Source organism: Pongo abelii, chromosome 10 (assembly GCF_028885655.2).
Source record: "Pongo abelii isolate AG06213 chromosome 10, NHGRI_mPonAbe1-v2.0_pri, whole genome shotgun sequence".
Taxonomy (NCBI): domain Eukaryota; kingdom Metazoa; phylum Chordata; class Mammalia; order Primates; family Hominidae; genus Pongo; species Pongo abelii.
In genome coordinates this window covers 48,662,768-48,677,822 of record NC_071995.2, presented here as the reverse complement: position 1 = coordinate 48,677,822, position 15,055 = coordinate 48,662,768, and the positions used below count along the sequence as shown (strand labels likewise).

Here is a 15,055-nt window from a genome sequence, read left to right as displayed (position 1 = left end):
TATATGGTCATAGCTGCCTGATATATTCATTTTTTTATTACTGTGTAGTGTCCCTCTTTGTCTTTAGTGATGTTCTGTGTCCTGAAGTCTATTTTGTCTGTTATGCACTTAGCCACTCTTTATACTTTCTTATGCTTACTCTTTCCAACTTTTAAAATTCAACCTATTTGTGTCTTTATGTTTAAAATGTGTCTTGTAGACAGCATGTGTGATTGGTTTGTGTTTTTTGTTCATTTGTTTTTGAGACAGAGTCTCACTCTGTTGCCCAGGCTGGAGTGCAGTGGCGTGATCTCGGCCCATTGCATCCTCCACCTCCCGGATTCTTGTGCCTCAGCCTCCCAGGTAGCTGGGATTACAGGTGTGTACCACCACACCCAGCTAATTTTTGTATTTTTAGTAGAGACAGGGTTTCACCATGTTGGCCAGTTGGGTCTCAAACTCCTAACTTCAAATAATCCACTTGCCTCAGCCTCCCAAAATGCTGGGATTACAGGTGTGAGTCACTATGCCTGGTCTGGTTCTTGTTTTTTTATATCATCTGATAATTACTAGATTAAAAAAACTTTTAAAATAATGTAAAATGCACATAACATAAAATTTATCATCTTAACCATTTTTAAGTGTACAGTTCAGTGACATTAAGTACATTCACGTCATCATACTAACCGTTCATTCGCAGGACTCTTTCATCTTACAAAACTGAAACTCTGTATCTATTAAACAATAATTCCCCATTCCCATCCACTCCAGTTCCTGACAACTACCATGCTTTCTATCTCTATGAACTGGACTTTGCCAGGTCCTCATATAAGTAGAGTCATACTATATTTGTTCATTTGTGACTGGCTTATTTAATTTAATATAATGTCCTCAAAGTTCATCCAGTTTGTAGCATGTGACAGGATTTTCGTACTTTTTAAGGCTGAATAATATTCCATTGTCCATATATCCAATATTTTGTTTGTCCATTCATCCATTGTTGGACACTTGGGTTGTTTCCATCTTTTGGCTATTGCGAATAATGCTGCCATGAACGTTAGTGTGCAAATGTCTCTTTGAGATCCTGCTTTCAATTATTTTGGCTGTATGTCAAAAGAAGTGGAATTGCTGGATCATATGGTAATTCTATTTTTAATTTTTCTAGGAACTGCCATGCAGTTTTCCACAGCAGCTGCACCATTTTACATTCCAGCCAACAGTGCGTAAGAGTTCCAATTTCTCCACATCATCATCAGCGTTTGTTATTTTGTTTCTTTGATGTTATTAGCCATCCTAATGGGTGTGAGGTTATAGTCTCATTGTGGTTTTGATTTTCATTTTCCCAGTGGTTAATGGTATTGAACACCTGTTTTTGTGCTTACTAGCCATTTGTACATCTTATTTGGAGAAATGTCTATTCCAGTTTTTATCTATTTTAAACTCAGGTTTTTTATTGTTGTAGAACTTTTTAAAATATACATTTTGTATATTCACTCTTTATCAAATATATTACTTGCAATTTTCTCCCATTTTGTAGGTTTTCACTTTGTTGAATTATCCTTTGATGAACAGAAGTGTTTAATTTTGATGTAGTTTGATTAACCTGTATTTACTTTTGTTGCTATGATGTGGGTGTTAATTACCAACTTTTTGGAAATGTTTGATCCATTATATTTAATTTGATTATTCACATGCTTAGATTTAAGTCTTCCATTTTGCTATTTGCTATTTGACTCATCTGCTTTTTATTTCCCTTTTTTCATGCTTATTTTTGGTATTATTTTTAGCATTTCATTTTAATATCCCAATTGGTGTTTTAACTACATTCTTTTTATTTTTTATTTTTTTTTCACCCAGCCTGGTGTAAGGTGGCACGATCTCGGCTCACTGCAACCTCCGCCTCCTGGGTTCAAGTGATTCTCCTGCTTCAGCCTCCCAAGCAGCTGGGACTACAGGCGCGTGCCACCATGCCCGGCTAATTTTTCTTTTAGTAGAGATGGCGTTTGGGTTTCACCGTATTAGCCAGGATGATCTCGATCTCCTGATCTCTTGATCTGCCCGCCTCGGCCTCCCAAAGTGCTGGGATTATAGGCGTGAGCCACCACGCCCTGCCAACTACATCCTTTTTAATTTTTGTGAGTACACAGTAGGTATATATGTTTATGGAGTACATGAGATACTTTGATACAGACTTGCAATGTGTAATAATGACATCATGGAAAATGGGGTATCTATCCTCTCAGGCATTTATCCTTTGTGTTATAAAAAATCCAGTTATATTCTTTATTTTAAAATATACAATTAAATTATTTTGACTATAGTCACCCTGTTCTGATATCAAATACTAGGTCTTCAGCTACATCTTTTTTATTTTTACTGATTGCTAGAGGTTACAACATGCATCTGAATTTATTACAATCTAATAATCATTAATATGAAATTATTTTAGATAAAAGAACCTTGAAATAATATCATTCCGTTTATTCTTATCATTGTTATACGTTTTACATCCACAGATGTTATAACTCAACAATATAGTGTCATAATTTTTACTTTAGATAGTCATAGGTATTTTAAATAATTTAAGAGAAGAAAAGAAATATAGTCCTTTATATTTACCCACTAAGATTTCTCATGTCATATTCCTTCCTGTAGATGCAAGGTGCCACCCTGTGTCCTTTCCCTTCAGTCTGAAAAACTTCCTTCAGCATTTTTTACAATGCAGGTCTGCTGGCAATTAATTCTTTCAGTTTTCATTTATCTGAAAATGTCTTTGTTCACCTTTATTTTTTGGAGATTAATTTTTTTAGATATGGAATTTTGTGTTAACAATTGTTTTTTCTCTGTTAGCACTTTGACTATGTCACTTAGATTTTTTTTTTTTTTTGGAGACGGGGTCTTGCTCTGTCATTCAGGCTGGAGTGCAGTGGCATGATCTGGGCTCACTGCAACCTCCGCCTCCTGGGTTCAAGTGATTCTCCTGCCTCAGCCTCCCGAGTAGCTGAGATTACAGGTGCACTCCACCATGCCTGGCTAATTTTTTTTTATTTTTAGCAGAGATGAGGTTTCACCATGTTGATCAGGCTGGTCTTGAACTCCTGACCTTGTGATCCGCCCACCTTGGCCTCCCAAAGTGCTGGGATTACAGGTGTGAGCCACTGCGCCTGGTCGTCACTCAGATTTTTTCTAGTTGCCATTGAGTCTGATGAGAAGTCAATCAATAATATCATTATATCGTAATATGTAATTTGTTTCCCCTCCTTCTAGTGACTGTTTTCAATATTTTTAAAGCAGTTTGACCATCTAGTCTTTGATAACTTCCATGTTATCAAAGATTTATCTGAGATTTATCCCATATATTTCCTGCCCCAGACCTGAAATCATTCATATCTCTAAGGAGCCTTGGATCCTTTTATAGGGGAATGACATTGGAAGACTAAAATCTGGGTGCCAGGGTATGTGTTGTTATTGGTTGTTTGTTGCATCTAGGCCTTTCCAGTGGACCGATTTAGGAAATACTATTACTGATTTTAAAATAAATATTATTACTCTCAAATTAGGAATGTGGAACAGGAAGGTGGCTAGAACATGTGTTCAACCTGTGGTTTTGACTTAATTCCTAAAATTTTACTTAAAAAGTACTAGGATTTGAATGTTTGTGGCCACCTAAAATTCATGCTGGGAGGCTAATCATCAATGTGATGCTATTAGGAAGTGGGGCCTTTGGGAGGTGATTTGATTATGAGAGTGGAGCCCTCGTGAATGGGATTAGTGTTCCTTTATAAAGTGGCCCCAGAGAGTGGCCTGGCCCTTTTGCCATGTGAGGACACAGTTTGAAGATGCCTTCTGTGAAGGTGGAAGTGGGACCTCAGAAGACATCGAAATAGCTGGTGCCTTGCCCAGCTTCCAGAACTGTGAGAAATAAATTTCTGTTGTTTATAAGCCAGCAGTTTATTATACTTTGTTATAGCAGCCCAAATAGTTTCTTTAATAGTTGTGCTTTTTCTTTACAGTGAACATATACTGTACTTTTATAATCAGAATGAAACAATATAAAATAACGGAATATCTATGCAATAGATTAATAAACCAAAGAAATGAGTGCACAATTTATAAAACAGAACAAATCTGTGTTAAATTTCTTTGGTGTGATGATGGTGTTGTGATTATGTTACTGTTCTTAGGAGATGCATGCTGAAGTATTAGGGATGAAGTAACAGGATGCTAGTAATTTACTTTCAAATTTTTCAACCAGAAAACAGAGTTTGTGTGTGTATAATATATCTGTGTAAGTCTGTGTGTGTTTGTGTTTGGAGAGAGAGACCGTGAGTGTAAACAGGGCAAAATGTTAATATTTGGGGGAAAAAGGTAAAGTATATGCAGGTAATCATAGTACTATGTTTCAACTTTCAATAGGTTTGAAATTTTTCAAAATAGTTGGGGTAAAATAATGTTTAATAAAGGTTTGTAAAAATACCCATTATAGTAACTGAAAAAGGTAGGATTTCATGGCAGCTGTCTTTACATAATAGAATTATGGATGATTTTCTTTTCATTTTTCTGAGACAGGGTCTGGCTGTGTCACCCAGGCTGGAGTGCAGTGGCATGATCTCAGCTCACTGCAACCTCTACCTCCTGGGGTCAAGCCTCCTCCCACCTCTGCCTCCCCAGTAACTGGGACTACAGGCATACCACCACACCCGGCTAATTTAATTCTTTTTGTAGAGATGGGGTTTTGCCATGTTTCCCAGGCTGGTCTCGAACTCCCGGGCTCAGGCAATCTACCCCCACCTCAGCCTCCCAAGGATTACAGGTGTGAGCCATCACGCTCAGCTCATGATTTTCTTTCTACTTGTCGGTGCTTTCTCAATTTTATTTGTGTATTTATGTATTTATTTATTTTTGAGACAGGTTCTCACTCTGTTGCCCAGGCTGGAGTGTAGTGGTGTGATCATGGCTCACTGCAGACTTGACCTCCTGGGCACAGGTGATTCTCCTACCTCAGCCTCCCAGGTAGATAGGACTACAGGCGCATGCCACCATGCCTGACTAATTTTTGCATTTTTTGTAGAGACGAGGTTTCACCCAGGAGTCTCAAACTCCTGGGCTCAAGCCATCTGTCTCCCTTGGCCTCCCAAAGTGCTGGGATTATAGGCATGAGCCACCATGCTTGGCCCTTTCTCAGTTTAAATAATAAGGATATAATATTTGGGGAATTATAAAAATTATTTTTAAAAATAGCGTATTTTAAATTTTGAATTTATAAGCAGAAAAGGATCCTTTGTTTCAGTAATTTTGGGGGATGATATATGAGACATCCAATAGGATAGTGATCTTTGTAATGAGAAAGAGTGTGTGAATGATAGATGGGATATTAATATAATAATAGAAACCAGTTACTGGCATCTTTCAAATGTTAAGAACTTCATATACTCAACTTTTGTAATCATCACAACAATGTTGTAAATAGGTATTAATAATCATCTAAACTTTTATAGATACTAAATAACAGAGTAACAATGGAAACAAAGGCCAAGCAAGTTGGTGCATGTATGTTATTCCAGTACCTTGGGAGGCTGAGGTGGGAGGACAGCTGGAGGCCAGAAGTTTAAGACCATCCTGGTCAATATAGTGAGACTCCGTCTCTATGAAAAATTTAAAAATCAGTTGAGCATGGTGGTCTGGGCCCTATAGTCCTAGCTACTTGGAAGGCTGAGGCCAGAGGATTTCTTGAGCCCAGGAGTGAGCTATGATCATGCCATAGCACTCTAGGCAGCCTGAGTGACAGAGCCTCTTAAAAAAAAAAAAAAAAGGACACAATGTTAAAACAAAAGTTGAAACAAAGTCTATCTTAGATTTCCAAAGTTTATACTCCGATAGTTGCTTGTGATAGAGAGAAATTTTATAATTGGATTCCAGCTGGCTGACATAGTAAACTAAGCTGGGCAAAAAGATAAATAGCAGATAATAGCTCTCGCCTGATCAGAAATGTAACCTAATCTGTCATGAGATTAGAACTAAAACGAGGAAAAAAGAAAAGAATAGAATTGTAAACCTAGGCTGGGAGTGGTGGCTCACCCCTGTAATGTCAGCACTTTGGGAGGCTGAGGTGGGCAGATCACTTGAGCCCAGGAGTTCAAGACCAGCCTAGGCAACAGGGTAAAATTCTATCTCTACAAAAAATGCAAAAACAGTTGGATGTGGTGGGGTACACCTGTAGTCTCAGCTATGCAGGAGGCTGGGGTGGGAGGGTTGCTTGAGCCCAGGAGATCGAAGCTGCAGGGAGCAACGATTGTGCCATTGCACTCTAGCCTGGGCAACAGAGAGACTCCACCTCCAAAATAAATACATAGATAAGAAACATAAACCTAAAGAGTAATTAGAAGATACCTTTAAAGTGAAAAGCAAAGGTTTCTCCTCTACTACTGGCAGTACATTTTAGAAGAATTTCTTTTTATTAACATTCAGAGCTATCAAGTGAATCTGAGTGATATTCAGGTAGTATAAATAGGAAAAGACTAGTGCATCATGCTAATTGCTATATAAGCATTACCATCTATGAGACCTTGTCGATGGATAAACTAGGAGCTCTTTCAAGAAAGAACAACCAACATTCCATCAGTGTTGCTTAGTCTATAAAAAGCATAGTCATCTATTCCTTGAATGGGATAGATAACACCAATATTAAACCAATAAGCAATATCCCAATATTAACAATATTAACCCAATATTAAATGTTAATATTAAACAACATTAACCCAATATTAAACCAATAAACAATGATCCTAGTGTCAAACTAATAATGAAGGAAATTAATACATGGGATATTCATGCTTAATTTCATTTAAATCCTGAAATTAGGTTGACACAAACCAACAACAAAGAACACTTGTTTTTAGATGTTGAATGTAAAAAGGATAAGAAAACAACTATTTCTCCTTTGCTAAATGGATTCTCCTAAGTTCAAGGGAAATGAGAGTTGACTAATAGTAGATATAATTCAATCAACATTTTCTTTTGTTTCATTTTTTGTGTGTGTATGATACAGAGTCCAGCTCTGTCGCCCAAGTTGCAGTGGTGCAATCTTGGCTCACTGCAACCTCCACCTCTCGGGTTCAAGCAATTCTCATGCCTCAGCCTTCCAAGTAGCTGGGATTACAGGCATGCACCACCATGCCTCGCTAATTTTTGTATTTATAGTAGAGACAGGGTTTCACCATGTTGGCCAAGCTGGTCTTGAACTCCTGACCTCAAGTGATTCTGCCCACCTCGGCCTCCCAAAATGCTGGGATTGCAGGTGAGAGCCACCATGCCCGGCCCTCATTTTCTTTTGTTTCTTTGAATTCATTTTATACATTAGTTATCATAAAGTTTATCCCAGGTTGGCGTCCCTCTTTTACCCGGCATGCTTTCCAGTTGCTTCTCACAGTTAATTCAGAGGCCCCGTGGGACACAAAGTTTTAGCATGGGCTTCAAGAAAATAAAGTTTAGAAAGTAGGTTATACTGCTGGAAAAAAGTCATAAATTTCTAAATAAAAAGTAAATTATTTGGGGGTGTGTATACCATAGCTCTCTTGGCAGAGGAAATGAAGTACTGATATTAAATAAATGGTTTTAATTAGAATTTAAATAACAGATAAATACTTGTTTCTCTAAATATACTTTGAGAATTGGAAACACGATTAGAATTAAAAAAAAATCATACAAACATGTTTTAGAATAAAATCTAAGAAAGAGAATTTTTATTAATTTAACCAAATAACAGCTTTCATTTTAATTATAAACTATTATTTGGCATTTATACACATAAAATATATGTTTAACTGAATATTTTGTACAAACTCTATGGGTATTCCAGATACAGAATTATGATTATAAAATAAAACAATCAAGATATTTCAAGGAGACATGTGATTCAGTACCAAAATTACAATTGTATATCTGTCACAATACTTGTAGCCCATAAAATGTTCACATGAAATCTCTAATGTAGGCAATTAATTGCTAGAAGAATAAATGATGTTCATTATATAGAACATAGGGACACAATGCAAAATAAAGATATGAAAGCCTTCAGAATTTCTTTATGTTGCTAGTAAGATGACAAAACATAAAGCTATGAGGATCTGGCCACGTAAAATATTTATAGTAAGTATGCCTTGAGTGCTTGCGTGGAAGAAGTGCTCTGTCAGCCACTTTTGGTAGAAGGATGGCCCAATATAGATACCAGGAAAACCTCTTCGACCACAGCCATGTCCATAACTGGTAATTCCCATTACAAAAAATTTTTTATATTCTGGTAAGTAGCACATTAATGGTCCACCACTGTCACCCTGTCAAAAAAGTTCCAAAATAGTGTTTGTTACTTCTAGTATTCTTCAAGCAACAGTAACGCTGGAATAAATTATTTACATCAAACATACATTTAGATAAATACACATTTTCAATATACCCACAATTTATAAAGATCACTAGATTTTGAGCTTAAACTTCTAACTCAAACAGGAGGAATTCAATTTTGCCCAGGTATTTGGAGGAACCATACAGCTGGTAGATAAATTTCTCATCTGCCTAGTTTTGAGCCAGAATACTATAAATCAAATTGTTTGGATTTTTAAATACAATTACTCAGGAGAAATATAATTTAGGAAGTGTGCAAAATATTGTAAAAACTGTCTATTATTAGAATATTCTCTTGCTGAATACTGTGTGTGGAAAGTATAACTTTAAGATGTATGAAAGATTCTTTTAGGCATGAGTGTGGTTTGCTTGCCAGGGAGAGGAGTAAACTGGCACCTTGCAAGAGAAGACAAGTTTCTAAGTGTTGACAATGGCTAGTGCAGGAAAATGAGCATAAATGGCAAAGCCTCTCAGTAGTATTATAAATGACAGGTCACTTTCATAGTCTATACAAAATTATGAATGCACCCAAACTCTGTTACTAAGGCCTGTTAATGCACTCAAAACAACAAGGACACTGAGATAACTGTTTCCGATTCTCTATATAAGGCAGGCATTGAATAATTATTTTTTGATGATGAGGATGTTTGGCCTAGGAATGCAATTCAATTAGATTGGATTCTTTACTACTTTACTCAGCAAGATTTTTAAGGAAAAGGACACAGAAAAGATAAACTTTAGATTGCAGAAATGAGAATGAGTAGGAAAAAGTGAGAGCATGGGGTACTCAGGAGTGAAGGACTAGTAGATTTGGAAATAGTGAAGAAAAGAGGAATAAAGGAAGAGTAAAAAAGCATGAGACAAAACAAAAAATGGATCAATTGTACTTCATTAAAAAAATTAACATTTGTGCTGCAAATGATAACCTCAGAAAAGTGAAAAAACAGTCTACAGAATGGGAGAAAAATTTTGTACATTATGTATCTGGTAAGGGACTTGTATCCAGAATATATGAAAAATGCTTATAACTCAGTGATAAAAAGACAACTCAATTTAAAAATGAGGAAGGGATCCAAATAGACATTCTGTAAAGAAGACATATAAATGGCTAATAAATACATGCAAAAATGCTCAACATCATTAGTCATTAAGGAAATGCAAATTAAAACCACTATGAGATACCACTTCGCACCCACAAGGATGGTTATAATAAAAAAGACAGTAACAGGCTGGGTGCAGTGGCTCACTCCTGTAATCCCAGCACTTTGGGAGGCCAAGGTGGGCAGATCACTTGAGGTCAGGAGTTCGAGACCAGCCTGGTCAACAAGGTGAAGCCCCATCTCTACTGAAAATACAAAAAAAAAAAAAAAAAAAAATAGCTGGGCATAGTGATGTGTGCCTGTAATTCCAGCTACCTCGGAGGCTGAGGGATGAGAATCGCTTGAACCTGGGAGGCAGAGGTTGCAGTGAACAGAGATTGTGTCACTGCACTCCAGCATGGGTGACAAAGCAAGACTATCTCAAAAAAAAAAAAAAAAAAAAAGAGCTGTACACTTTTAACTAGGTGAATTATATCTCAAAAGTAATGATTTAAAAAAAGAATTCAAGGTAAATTCTGCCTGCTGATGACAGTAGAAACCATGGAATCAGGAACCAAGAAGATTTGGATTGTTGAAATAGTTAAAAAGGAGAAAAAATGATTTATTGTTTTTAGGCCTGATAATTAAGACCACCAGAAAGTTATCAAAGGCCTTGTTTGACAAGTTCCCTTCTGGCTTCAGAAAATATTTTAAAGGAAAATTACTTGGTCTTACCCTGCAAGTATCAAAAGCTCCATCTTCATCACCTGCACAAAATGAAGTGTTGGGAATTATTCCCCCATAACTCCTCTCAGAATTACACATCTCTCGAGAAATATAATGCACTTCTGCGTCTTGTAAAATATTTGTAGCATTACCTGTTAACAAAAAATACCAGTAAGTTATCTTGGAGCAGACATTTTTACAGTGATTTAAATGTTAGTGTTTTATGTTTTCTTTGCAAAGTGACTGATTCAATAATTATGTAAAATTATATTCATATATATGTGTATGAATATGTACGTATGCCTGGGAAGATTGTAGAAGAATGTTTACCTAAATGTTCGTTTGTTCGTTTTTGAGATAGAGTCTTGTATTGCCCAGGCTGGAGTGCAGTGACGTGATCTCAGCTCACTGCAACCTCTGCCTCCTGGGTTCAAGCAACTCTTGTGCCTCAGCTTCCTGAGTAACTGGGATTACAGGTGTGCAACACCACACCTGGCTAATTTTTTTTTTTTTTTTTAATTTTTGAGATGGCGTCTTATTGCAACCTCCGCCTCTGGGGTTCAAGTGATTCTCCTGCCCCAGCCTCCCAAGTAGCTGGGATTACAGGCTCATGCCACCACGCCCAGCTAATTTTTTGTATTTTTGGTGGCGACAGGTTTTTACCATGTTGACCAGGCTGGTCTCGGACTCCCGACCTCGTGATCCGCCCGTCTCAGCCTCCCAAAGTGCTGAGATTACAGGCGTGAGCCACAGCATCCAGCCTCAAACTAAAAATATATATTTCTAAAACTTTAAATTTTATGTTTTACCTCTATCTGCAGCTCTCAAGTTTTGTTATGTACCATATACATTATTGTTCAATTCTAAGTATTTAAAATTATTATGATTTCCTCTCTGACATATGAGTCATTTAGTAGTGTGTTTTGAATTCTCCAAATGTGTGATGTTAAAAAGCTTACCCTTTTGTCATTTTTTTTACAGCTTTATTAGGGTTTAATTTACATAACATGAATATCACACATTGTACCAATGCAGTTGAATGATTTCTGCTAAATTTACACCAGCACCACAATCCAGTTTTAGAGTATTTCCTTCACCTCACAGAATCCCCCTGTGCTCACTTGTAATCAATTCCCAGCTCCAGCCCCACACTTAAATGACTGATGGGCTGGGCTCAGTGGCTCACGCCTATAATTCCAGCACTTTGGGAGGCTGAGGCGGGCAGATTACCTGAGGTCAGGAGTTCGAGACCAGCCTGACCAACATGGAGAAACCCCGTCTCTACTAAAAATATAAAAAATTAGCCAGGCATGGAGGTGCATGCCTGTAATCCCAGCTACTCGGGAGGCTGAGGCAGGAGGATTGCTTGAACCCAGGAGGCAGAGGTTGTGGTGAGCTGAGATCATGCCATGGTACTCCAGCCTGGGCAACAAGAGCAAAACTGTCTCAAAAAAAAAAAAAAAAGAAAAAGAAAAAGAAAAAGAAATGACTGATTCCTGTCTCTATAGGTTTGCCTTTTCTTGAAATTTTGTACAAATGGAATCACACATTTGTAGTCTTTTGTATATAGCTTCCTTCATTTAGCTATATACCAAGGTTTTCAAGGTTCATCTATATTGCAGGATAGCTTTCTTCCTTTTTGTTGTTGGATAGTGTTCTATTGAATGGATATATCATATTTTGTATATCCATTCACTAGTTGGCGGACTTTGGATTGTTTCCAGTTTGGTGTATTATCAGTAACGCTATGATGAGCGTTCATAAGTTTTTGTGTGGACATGTTTTCATTTGTCTTTGGTAGATATCCAGGAATGGAATTGCTAGGTCATATGGTAACTATGCTTAACAGGGTAAGTGCATATTTAACTTTTCGAGAAACTGTCAAACTGTTTTCCTAAGTGGCTTTACCATTTTACATTCTCCTCAGCAACGTATAAGGGTTCCAGTTTCTCCACATCCTTGCTAACACTTGATTTGTTAGTCTTTTGGATTATAATCATTCTAGCAGTTGCATAGTGGCATCTCATTGAGGTTTCAAGGATATTAACATAAATATATATTTGAAATGAGGTCTTGCTGTGTCACCCATGCTGGAGTGTGTAGTACAGTAATCATAGCTCACTGCAGCCTTGAGCTTCTAGGCTCAAGTGACCCTCCTGTGTTAGTCTCTCAAGTAGCTGGGACTACAGGCAGGTACCACTGTGCCTAGCTAATTTTTGTAGCAATGAGATCTTGCTTTGTTGCTCAGGCTGGTCTCAAACTCCTGGCTGCAAGTGATCCTTTCACCTTGGCCTCCCAAAGCACTGAGATTACAGGTGTGAGCCACTGTACCCAGCCAGTGTTAACAGCTTTTCATGTACTATTAGCCATTTGTATACCTACCTTGGTGAAATGTGTTTTCAAATCTTTTTTGTTTCTGCAAACACTATGGTGACTTATCTTTTCAAATATTTATCCAATTTATTTTTTTATTTTTTATGTTTTTGTGACAGGCTCTTGCTTTGTTGTTCAGGCTGGAGTGCAGTGACACAATCACAGTTTACTACGGCCTCAACCTCGTGGGCCTCAAGCGATCCTCCCACTTCAGCCTCCTGAGTAGCTGGGACTACAGGCATATACCACCATGCCCTGCTAATTTTTTGGTATTTTTTGTAGAGACGGAGTTTTGCCATGTTGCCCAGGCTGGTCTCAAACTCCTGAGCTCAAGTGATCCACCTGCCTCATACTCCCAAAGTTTAGGGATTATAGGCATTAGCCACTTGGCCCGGGCTTAAAACAAATTTTTCTTTAAAAATTCTCGTTAATGATAATTTACATGACTACTTTCAATCTTATTTTCTAGTCAGACCCTTCTTAATAAACCATATATTTCACTTTACATCATTTTGGTTCAGGGAGTCCAATAAAATTACTAATTTCATATTGAAATGGAAATGCATGCAACAAAAACTTAATAAGGAAAGGGTTTTCAGAATGATAATAATATGTCAAATTAGCATTTACATTCCTGGCAAAAAGCCAGTTGGTTATGATGTATTATCATTTTTTATACACTACTGGAGATATTTGCAGCTCTTTTTCCATTGATTTTCTTAATGGTGGCTTTTGAAGAGGATACATGTTTAAATTTTGATGAAGTCCAATTTATCATTTTTATTTTTATTAATGGTTGTGCTTTTGGTGTCCTAAGAAATCATCGCCTAATCCAATGACTCAAGGACTTTCTCTTTGCTTTTTTCTAGAAATCATACAACTGTAGCTCTTATACTTAGGTCTGTGATCCATTTTGAGTTAATTATTTCTCTAAGTCTCTTTGTGCTGCTAAAATATGTCATAGACTGCTTATAAACAGTTGCTTAATAAACAACAGGAATTTATTTCTCACAGTTCTGGATGCTGAAATTGAAGATCAAGGCACTGGCAGATTCCATGTCTGATTAGGGCCATTTTCTGGTTCATAAGTTGTAACTTCCAGCTGTATCCTTACGTGGTGGAAGGGCAAGGCAGCTTTTTGGGGCCTCTTTTATAAGGGCACTAATCTCGCTAATGAGAGCTCTGCCCTCTCAAAAGGCCCTACCTCCTAATATCATACCTTGGGAGTTAGGATTTCAACATATGAATTTTGGATGGACACCAACATTCAGATTGTACCACTGTTGAATATAGTATGGAGAAAAGCTCCAAGGGTTTTTTTCGTGGCATAAGGATATCCACTTGTCCCAGCATCGTTTGTTGAAAAGACTATCTGTTTTCCATTATATTGCCTTGGCACTGTTGTGAAAATCAATTGGCCATAAATATAAGGTTTTTTTCCCCCTCCATGTTGTGTTCCATTAATCTACAGTCTATCTTTTAAAAATTAAATTAATTTTTTTAGAGATGGTCTCATTGTGTTACCGAAGACTGGAGTGCAGTGGTGTGATCGTGCCTCACCGAAGCCTCAAACTCTTGAGCTCAAGTGATCTTCCTGCCTCCACCTTCCAAGTAGCTGGGACTATAGCTGCATACCACCACACATGGTTTTTTTTTTTTTTTTTTTTTTGCACAGATGGGGGCTCATCGTATTGCACAGGCTGGTCTTTAAATTCCTGGGCTCAAGCGATTCTCTTGCCTTGGTCTCCCAAAATGCTGGGATTACAGGCATGAGCCACCAGTCCCAGCCTCTACAGGTCTGTCTTTATCCCAATATGTTGATTGCTGTGGTTTTATGATACCACATTTGAAATCAGATAGTCTAACTCCTTCAGTTTTTTTTTTTTTTTTTTTCAAAATAATTTTGGCTATTCTAGATCCCTTGCCTTTCCATATACATTTTAGGATCGGCTTGTTAGTTTGCATGAAAAATCCTACTGGCATTTTGATAGGCCAATCTGTGAATAATTGCGGTATTAACAACATTGAGTCGTCTAACCCATGAATGCAGTATGAGTCTCCATTTAGTTTAGGTCTTCTTTAATTTCTCTAAGTAATGTTTTTGTAGTTTCCAGTGTACAAGTCCTACACATCTTTTGTTAAATCTGTTCCTAATTATTCATTATTTTAAATGCTATTATGGGCCGGGCATGGTGGCTAATGTCTGTAATCCCAGCACTTTGGGAGGCCGAGGCAGGCGGATCACTTGAGGCCAGGAGTTTGAGACCAGCCTGGCCAACATAGTGAAACTCCGTCTCTACTAAAAATACAAAACTTAGCCGGGCATGGCGGCGCATGCCTGTAATCCCAGCTACTCGGGAAGCTTAGGAGGCTGAGGCATGAGAATCGCTTGAACCTGGGAGGCGGAGATTGCAGTGAGCTGAGATTGCACCATTGCACTCCACCCTGGGTGAAAGAGTGAGACTCTGTCTCAAAAAATAAAAATAAATAAATAAACG

General features: G+C 37.6%; 1 protein-coding gene across 1 annotated transcript in view; it reads right to left on the bottom strand.

Annotated features, from left to right (window-relative positions):
* Nucleotides 1-7,691: 7,691 nt before the first annotated feature.
* The window catches only part of TMPRSS12 (transmembrane serine protease 12), a 47,166-nt gene continuing 39,802 nt past the window's right edge, over nt 7,692-15,055 (bottom strand). The window contains exons 4-5 of the mRNA XM_009247725.3: nt 10,194-10,336; nt 7,692-8,312 (exon numbers count right to left, since the gene is read on the bottom strand). Coding sequence (XP_009246000.3) covers nt 8,064-8,312; nt 10,194-10,336 — 392 coding nt within the window. The 3' untranslated portion in view covers nt 7,692-8,063. The remainder of the gene's footprint in view (nt 8,313-10,193; nt 10,337-15,055) is intronic.